The sequence below is a fragment of the Galendromus occidentalis genome, unplaced genomic scaffold (genome assembly GCF_000255335.2).
Source record: "Galendromus occidentalis unplaced genomic scaffold, Mocc_1.1 scf7180000076440, whole genome shotgun sequence".
Taxonomy (NCBI): domain Eukaryota; kingdom Metazoa; phylum Arthropoda; class Arachnida; order Mesostigmata; family Phytoseiidae; genus Galendromus; species Galendromus occidentalis.
The window spans coordinates 141,191-150,613 of record NW_003804429.1 but is presented as its reverse complement, the minus strand read 5'-3'; the positions used below and the strand labels follow the sequence as shown (position 1 = coordinate 150,613).

At 53.1% G+C, this 9,423-nt stretch overlaps 1 protein-coding gene across 1 annotated transcript; it reads right to left on the bottom strand.

Moving 5' to 3' along the window:
• Positions 1 to 3,293: 3,293 nt before the first annotated feature.
• Positions 3,294 to 7,233, bottom strand: trbl (tribbles pseudokinase 2). Its single transcript, XM_003739205.2, has 4 exons — positions 7,099 to 7,233; positions 4,494 to 4,935; positions 3,930 to 4,073; positions 3,294 to 3,739 (listed from the first exon to the last, which is right to left on the bottom strand). Exons 1-4 carry the CDS (start codon positions 7,216 to 7,218, stop codon positions 3,339 to 3,341), a joined length of 1,107 nt encoding a protein of 368 aa, XP_003739253.1. The 5' UTR covers positions 7,219 to 7,233; the 3' UTR covers positions 3,294 to 3,338.
• Positions 7,234 to 9,423: the final 2,190 nt, after the last annotated feature.

Sequence of the window (9,423 nt, the reverse complement as noted above, 5' to 3'; positions counted from 1 at the left end):
GCCTTCGCCGAAATATCCCCAAAAGCGGAGAAGATGCGGAAGGGTATCACATCATCGCAACCCTCGAGATCGCAATCTCGAGGTCTCGCCGTCGGAGTTTGCGGGAGTCGACCATTCCGATGTTCCTCAGACTTCTCCCATGCGACACCATCCTCAGTTCGCAGTTCTTGGGTCTCAAACTCCGTTTTTTGTATGGAATCGTTTGTTGATGCCTAAGACACTCCTCGCGCAGAAGCCCAGATGAAGGTCTACGATCGTCCGCTACGAAGCCTGGTCCGACGCCGATCTGCCAACACGAGCGCAGAGTCTCTGTTTGGAGATGTGAGCTTGTTCCGATGGTTGGTGTTTTTGGTTCACGACACATGCACGAGATGGCATTCGCCATTTGTGGGTTATGATTCTCTTTCTCCAAGTCTACCAGCCGATTCTCATGTGATCGATCCGTGCTTCTCAGGAGCACTAAGATCGCGAGTCGAGAAGGAGGAGATGACGCTATGTATGTACAGTACTCGAGGAAATATCGGAGAGAAGAAAACTCCAGATTTTTTCCTTCGAACGAAGCTAGAAGACAATAGATGTCGACTGGACACCTTCTAGAGCTTGGAGATGATTGGAAAGACTTCGTGGTGTGAAGTTCTCGCTCAGATCGCCTCAGATCTCGTGCGGAAAACCGTCAGGCGGACGTGGCATGGAGCTTTGTGTTTTCGGGCGATTGAAACAATTAACAGTTTTTGAAAGGACAGGGATTTGTCCGGTTGTCGAGACCGGAAGCACACGAGCTGAACGGACAATTTTCCGCCTGCTGCACGCAAACTGATTTGTGAGTATTCCCCGTTGTGGCCTCGGTACAATAGTTGAGAGATTGAATGTCTGCTCTCTAAGTGAACACTGAGTTAGGGGAACTGTTCGTGATCGTGGCTGTAGAGGGACCGAAATCGTCCTGGGCACATGTCTGTCGTCGAGGTACTCGCCAAGGTCACCATCGTCCGTTCTTGTGAGTCTTGCTCTTCTAGTCAACGTTGCTGTATGTTGTAGAATTAGACAGATCCCTGCTTGTTGTCAACGCCCGATATCTCTTGTCGTGTTCTCATAATCTCGTAAATCTTCAATCCCTCTTATTGTTATCTGCGGAATCCAACGCGGCGTCGATGTCGTTGCCAAGATGAGGGCGCTCTCATCTTCGTCGTGTTTCATCCGCCTTCGATTGAGGTTATGTGGTCGTGAGGATTGATCGGATCTAGTGCAAGTTTTGGTTTTCTTCTTTTAATCGGAGCAACTCGAGGAACGGTCGGACTTCCTGACAGCATTAGGAATCCAATCTCCGACGATTCAGGCGACGCGAAGGTGGAGCCTTCACTAGCGACAGAAACCGTCGGATTCCTCCGTTAAGTTGCTGCGATATCCCTCGCGAAGCGTCCGAGCGCTAGAGAAATGGCGGGGAGCACTCTGCACGAAGCCAAGTGCTCCCTCGAAATATGGGGGAGGCGAGAGCGATAATCGCGGGAAACTCGGCAGAAAAAAAAATATATGTAAATATCGAACGAATATGTATTCATATCATCATTTAGAGTAAAACTGACTTGAAAACGAGCCGAACACCTGAGCCTTCAGCGAGACCCAGCAGCGCACGGGATCATCCGTCGGATCATACGAAGATCCCGGATCGATCGAAATGTGGGCAGTCTCTCATCTTTTTTTTCTCCTCATCCACATCGAGGCGCGGCTCCGATCAGCTTCAGAATCTGAGGTGTTCTCGATCACGCTGCCGAGGCTCCTTGCTCCCGTCGGCATCACTGCGAGCGGAGTTCTGGCGGAAGGCCTTAGATAAGTTTTGAAGTGTGGGTTTAAGTTCATGAAGCGAGTCAACAGTCGCATCGACGAATCAGTCGACGAGTGGCGGCGTCGAGGACACGGGAATCTTCCCTGTTTCGTTCCTACCCCGGTTCCAGCTCGACCAATGCCTGCAAACTTTGAGCAGGTGACAATAGTAACTTTCGCTGAGATGCTTTCGCGCAGGCTCCTCTCCGACACCGCCGCCGACGTCGTCGTCGTCGTCATCAGCAACCTCATCATCAACATGGTCTCTTCGCCTCGGCGCTAATTACCATCATCCTCACTGTCTTGATCTCCATCATCATGATTCAAATTCACCATCGTTTCAAACAACAACAACAACTGTTGTGCGGGCGATAGGACGTTCGTTCTTTGTCTGTGAATTTCAGCCTAAAGAAGCTGTGTTCAGATTGTGTCAAGCTTGTCGCCCTAGTCATCGGTCGGCAAGACGGCCCCATAGGAGACGATCGATTATTATTGGGTAGATCGCGAATCATCGATTAATCGATCGATCAATCAACGAGTCGGCCGCAGCCCTAATGATCCAGAAATCACGCTAAATGCGAGATGAGAGATGCGAGACAGATCCCGATTGGGAGCGTCGCGATCAACCCCTGGGTTGGCGGACGAACTCAATGTTATTCAAGTTCGGGCCAACAGCTGATGGACGAGCTCACCGGCCGAGACCGTCCTCCGAATATTCTCTAATTTCGTGGAACCACTCGCCCACCAGACGTCGGGGCTCAAGCGAGACCCGAATAAGAAAGACTCTGAATAGACCCCCTTGAGCTTGGTAGGGGGATCCGTCGCCCCCTCGGAGAGCTGAGTGACCAATCGATCGAGCAATCACGAGATATACGTATTGGAACCTCCATTGCCCAATGAGTCGATCAGCCTCCCGATAGATGGAGACACGTAGCCGGGGTCGAATGGAGTGATTTCCACAATAATCCCAATTTAGGGTCGCTGATAGAAGGATCATTAAACGATCGGAAGATGCATCTCTCCCATAGAGTGCCCTGCTTTTTCGTCCCAGGAACGGTTACTTAGCGAAGATTATTTAGCGAGTTGCAACACCGCGCCGTCGGCGCTCGAGCAGGCAGAAGGGCCTCCGATCCGCGAAATTTTCGAATGGCGTTAGTGAGGCCATGAGCAATCGGACTGAGGCATTTTCTCCTCGCGATCGAAGCTCGGGTTCGGATGAGCTCCACAGCAACCGCTGAATCATTCCTAAATATTCCCACGATAAGTCTCCTGTTCGTCACCCACCTCCGCTAAAATCCTCGTTTGTCTGTCGATCGATGTTTCCCGGAGTTTTTTTTCGTTTTTCATCTTTTCGCGTCTTCTGGTTGAATCAATCCCGTGATTTGAGTTCCCCTCACCGAATCGGGTCCACTGTCTGCTCCTCCGTCTTCGCCACGTTCTCCACACATCTTCGATATCAACTATTTTTTGCATGTTTTTGTTTGTTATTTATGTTTACTGAGATCTAGACGATGCTTCCATCACAAGTCACTGCGTCCATTATTATTTTCGTCATTGTTGTTTTCGCTGCTGCTGCTCTTGTCATCGATATCGCCCAATGGCTCGTTGAGCCAAAGACAAAATGGTTCGGCTGAAGGATCGAGCGCCAGAAGAGGGGGAGTCGGACTCCTAGTGAAAGTCTTTGCTTCCATCGCGTAGGAGGTGTCCACCTGAGTTTGGACCGAGGGATCTGAGGTCCCGCATCGTCTGACGCAGCCTTCCGAAATTGCGGCGGACTTCCCCTGGGGAGAGAGTCCCAGGTACAGATCCGTGTGGCAACGAAGCGCTGGATGCTGAACCGCTTCATGCATAGTCATTCGTTTTCTTGGAGATCGCTCGAGCAGATGCACGAGCAGGCAGCGAAGTTCATTGTCGAGATCATCTGCGCGAGGAACGAGAGAGAACATGAATTCAGAGCCACGAGATTGTCGAGATGCCCTCTGGCAGCGGCGCGACGATGAAATTCAATCGAAGTGGCCTACACACAGAGAGATGATCTCGGAAATATAGATCACGAACGTCGAAAAAAGCAGAAATCCCTCGTCGGCGAGGGAATCATCAGGGAAACTTACCCGGAATCTCAGGATTGTGCCTCAGTTTCGCTTCCAGCAGATTTTTCGCCGTGAAGGACTTTGTGTACGGCAGTGTAAAAGGGCTTCGACCGGTAGCTAGCATAAGACCGCAAAGTCCCACGCTGTAGGCATCTGCTGCAAACACTGCGAAGCGCAAGAGACATCGTCGATTAATCATCTGCACCAGAAGATGGCGATCGTGGAATCGGATCGGAATTTCCAACGAAATCAGCTAGATCTCAGGGACCGGATTCGCGCAGTCGGTCTTCTCAACTGATCACTGGAAGTCCCAGCTCGAGACCATTGAGCTCCACCTGGGCGCGTGCTCGGACCGATACCAGTCCCCATAGCGCTCGTCACAGAGCAGCTTACGACACGCTTCGCCCTCTTGTGCGCTGTATCCCATTTGCGGATTTTCAAGTCGATCAAACAGAAGTTGACCTTGGTCGTCTTCGCCATGGATCATGCGATCATACGAGCTGGACCGAGTGTGATACCGTGCGAGAATCGATGTGATTAAATATGGAAATCAGCGCTAATGAATCGAACGGCGACCATACTTACTATCACAGGGGGTTAACTTGGTCGTGCTCAGAGAGGAGAGAGAGCGTATGAGTTCAGGGGCGATGTACAGAGGACACGCTTTTTTCGAGTTCCAATCCGACGCAGACTGGACTCCGAAGCTACTCATGAGAAATACGTGGTCGGTGGCCTCTTTGGCGAACGAGCCCAACTGCAGCGCGCCTTGCAACACGAGGTTCCGATCGTGAAGATCGATGCAGATCGCGCATATTTGTGCGATGTAATTCTTCACGAGACATGGCGGTAGGGTTCGAGGTCGGTATAGTTGGATTAGAGTTTGTAGACTGTCGTGGTTCTCGCCGAAAATCGCGGCCGAAGTTTGGCTGTCGAAGCGCACCGTCAGTCGACTCTTTGCAACCCCTTTCACATCTCGGAGAGCCGCTTCTACTCTTTTCAGTTGTTTCAGGTCTTCATTGGCTAGCACCTGTGAAGTCGAAAAGCAGATTCGTTAGAATTACCCCTAATTGGAATATATTGAGTCGCAAAGGATCGCGCATTGGACTCCTGAGCGGCTGGAGAAATATTGCGAGGGGTTTCGGGGAACGTCGACTTCCCCCACGGGCATTTTACGGTGAGCTATGTCTCTGGCAGTCGTGAGTTCACCACGATGTACGTCCGTTCGTGAGTGCGTACGTATAATGCGTCGAGTGAACACGATGAATATTAGAACCGGAGACGAGAACGTAAAACACAGCAAGCGAGTACGACGCCGACAGCAGAAGCTGTCAAAACGCCCGAGCATCTGCCCTAATCTGCACCTGCCCGGAAATGGATTAGGTGGGTAGGCAGGCAGGCAGGCCGGCCGGCAAACAGACCGGCAAGCGACGGGCGGGTGGCGGGCGGGCCAACAGCCGTCCTGCTCGTCGTACAGGCCTCCTCTCTGTCTAGCTCAGCTTGTTCTCACTAGCCAGACTTATCTTGACTGCTATGATTAGTCTAACCCAACACGTACTGGCGACACAAAGTGAGAGGGTTTCAATAAAATACGACATGCGCTACGTGTGCGCACGTCACCGTATGCCGCAGACAAATGATTTCGAGTAGGCACAATCGACTACGGGCTTTTCGCGTAGCACGCTTCAGCGCAATGATTGGACACCACACCAAGTGAACGAACGACCGAGCGAGCGAGCCAGTGACCGTCGTCCGGCAGACCGACCGACCGATAGCAACCAAGCAACTAACCAGCAGATAGAAGGAACCGTGTGAATTTGACTCGATCGAACCAAATCGAGCGTGCTCACGTCGAGAACTTTACCTATCATTTCGGATAGAACCGGTGATAGCTGAATTCTACCCATTGTGCGAAAGCAGGACCTTGAATTGCAGCTGCTTCTCCGACCGCTACGGAAACTTCAAACGCTGCAGCCACGGCGCGACGGTACCTCCGGCTACGGGGCCCACCTCAAGGAACGATTGAGGGCTACGGGAGCATTTAATTCTGAATCCTGAGGGGACTGAAAACTTTGGAGGGGCACTCGGATTTCGATCCAGGTCCGACGGGTTAGAGCTCGGATGGGGATGCGTAAGCTCTCGAAATGCAATAATTGCTCCCTATGGGTCTGCATTGAACTCCAGAAAAGACTCCTCGCTCGTTCAGATGCTTCACAGATAATGATCTTCACACCTGCCCTCGAATTACTGTACTCTCGGTAGCACTCGTAGCACTGTTCGAGGCGTTCCGAAGTCTCGCTGTGTTCGGCACTGCCTGGGTTCTGGGCCCAGGCTCCACATCACAGATCGTGAGTGCTCGTGCACAACATCTACGAAAAGTACCCAGTGGACAGTAACGAGTGCGGCAGAAGCAGCGACATCATCATCATCATACCCAACAACACGTCCACCACAAATCCAGCGAGTGAGCGAGCAGCGTGGTAATTTCGTTGGTTGCCTGAATGCTCGCTTGGTTCGTTCATTTTTTCATTCGTCGGTTCGTATTCTCTTGTTGCTGGTCCGTAGCGGTTCTCTCCACAGAGCCATTGTATACATCATGGACAGCGTTGTCTGTTGGCGACCAGCGACGAGCCACCAGCATCGTTGCTTGGTCGTAGGGACTGCTGCCAAAATCACAAATAAATGGAGAAATCGCCACGAGGCCACAAAATATTCGATTCGGTATCCATCCACCGAATTCACCCACAGCTCAAGTCGAGGGAAAGCCTCGCTCGTCCCCGGAGAAGCTATTCATCGACGAGGCCGAGCGATACGGGAACGCAGGCAAGCAGGAAACCCAACAGAAAGGCAGGCAGGAAGGCCCCCGTCGACTGGGCCGACGAAATGACATTCTCTCTCTCCGTCAGACCACGAGCTCGGACTCCACGTAGAGGAACGCTACGACCGTGACGTTTGGCACAAGGGTTCCTCAGGGTCTCGGGGGCTCGATTCCCGAGTGAATGAGGCCCACGATTTGGGGTACGCACGCAAAACGCTTTTGACGCACAGGCATCGTGGTCGGTCGTTCGCTCGCTGGTCGGTCGGTCGCTCGGTCGGTCGGTCGCTCGGTCGGTCGCTCGCACGGTCGTCAGTGGTAAGGCCTCCACTGCTCTGAGTCGTTTTTCCACCGAACCCTGGCTCGAATCTTACATACCTGGTAGTAGCGCTCTGCTCGATTGAGTTTATCGTAGACAGGCAACGTTTTCCGACTCGGCTTCAGGGGCTGATTCCTCACCACAGTGAACTCAAAACGCTGTTCTTCCATAGCCGCCATGCTAGCCAGCCAGCCTGTGTGCTGTGATGGTGCTGCAGCAGCAGCTAGACGACGAGAGCTCCTCAACAACACACCAACAACCAACCAGCAGCCGGACAAGCCCCGTTCGATGCAGCTGCGACACCACAACAAAGGGAGAAAGGGCGCGCTCTTTCAAAACTCCACCTCGCCTCGAGCCCCTCCCGGCTACCTGTATGGGGTTTGGCGGCTCGGAGCACGCTCGATCGCAACCCTATTTCTGCGAATCCGAGCCTTCCGGGTGGAATTCGCTGAACTCGTCTCGACAGCTAAGTGATTCAAAGAAAAACATTGCGAGCACGTGCAGCTGTGCGGTCGGCCCGAGGTGACGTCAACATCGGTCGGCAGGGCGCCAATTTTGAACGTGGGGTTCTGTCTGGCTGAGGTTGGCGACTTCGCGGGACACCGAGTGGGCCCTTGAGCCTGAGCGGGGCAGCCGGACTTCATGGACCACGTGCGGCGGGTGTGTGGGCGGCAATTTCGAATCGTCCGCGCAGAAAAATAGCACTGCAGCAAGTGCAGCGTTCGACACGTCTCTTGGAGACCACGCTAGTAGGACGGCCATGAACTTGCGAGTCAAGGTCCAGAGAGAGTCAAGAACCTTTCATTGTCCACTCGCGAATGGACTTGCTATATAGCAAATGCTACGGAGCGAGCGACGGTCCGACGTGGCCGTTCTGCGCGGAACGGTCTCCGAGTCCCCGAGGAGCAACTTGTGACTGAATCGCTCCAACAAACGATATTCTCAAGTCGCCGTGAATGGAGACACCGAGAGAAGAAGCGGAGACGAACCTCCGAGGCATTGCCTACGGTTTGAAATTCTCTGGGATCCCGACGACCTAGGGGAAGGGGAGAGCCATCGGAGATTATCATTTCCGATGCCGATCAAGATCTGAAAATATCTAAAACTCCCAGACCTCCTCAAGCTGTGTCCACCGAGGGACGGAGATGATTAATGATCTCTCGCCGCTGGCACTTGTCGACGGCCCCGAAAACTCGGACCGCGACATCCATCCCAAGGCTCGTGATGGGGAGCCTCTCCCGATATTACGGGCAGATGGTGTCACTTGAGGGAGAGTCGGAGAAAAATAGTCCACCTGTTTCTTTCTCTTCTTCTCTGCTCTCCATTCGGGTCGAGTCCGTCTGAGTGACACATCGGTCAGCGTTCGTGGGCAAGGTTCCAGCTTCGACGAAGAGTCCTTCATCGCGCGATTGGAATTTAGTGGATTAGCCGTTAGAGTCCCTCGCATGCCTAGGACCGCCGTGAGGGACGCCACGATATGACTGAGGACCCTTAGCACTCAAAGGATCAGATCCCGAGATTGAAGTGTGGACTCTATCGAGACTCCCATCGAGAACGCGGATGCCTGAGGAGGGACTGAGTCGGGAGTAGGATGCACGGGGATCTTTGGGCCCTTGATTCGCCGTCTTCGGGTCCACCTCCTCGAGATATCCTCGTTCGAGAATCGTTTGTGTCCTCCTCCCCCGTTCTTCGACTATGTGAGAGCCGGAATCTCCCTAGTCGCCGCTCCTCTGGCTTGCGTACCTTCATCAAAAGCACCCGCGTGCGACCTGTGGGAATGTCATCGAGGCGGGTCGGTCGAATGAGTGGTGAACTGCCCGGCGGTGATAGGGAATTACCGAATAACCAGCCGGATTGAGCTGCATAAGGACACGAGCGCAGGGCGAGACGAATTATGCCAGCGATGGAGTCAGTGATTCGAATTCCTCATCCCGTTCCCGATGATGATGGAGAACGAAATGACTTGCCGTCTCATTGATGGTTGGTCTGACCGCTGCGCTAATGTCGAGCCATAAATCATCTTCACGGGAACTCGAGTGCCGTCGGAATGCTGTCAAGCTAGTCTTAGTCCAAGCTAGCGGGAGAGCAAAGCTCTGTCCGAGTCCTTGAAGCTTCCAACTGGTTCATGCGCTCACAGCGGGAGTGTTCCTCGAACGCTCTTGGATTCGATGTTGCCTTAGGAGGGGAAGCCCGTCGAGGGGACGGATGGTTGAGTGAGAACAAATAATTCCGCGTCTCCCCGGTGTCCCAATTGCGTAATCATTCTCCTGAATCCTAATAGAATGAATCGCGAGCGATCGCGGCATCAATCGGCTGTCGCGAAAGCTCACGCAAGTTCACGCAAGGCTCCGTCCGATTCCAGGATCTTGCGGATCGGTGTTTCC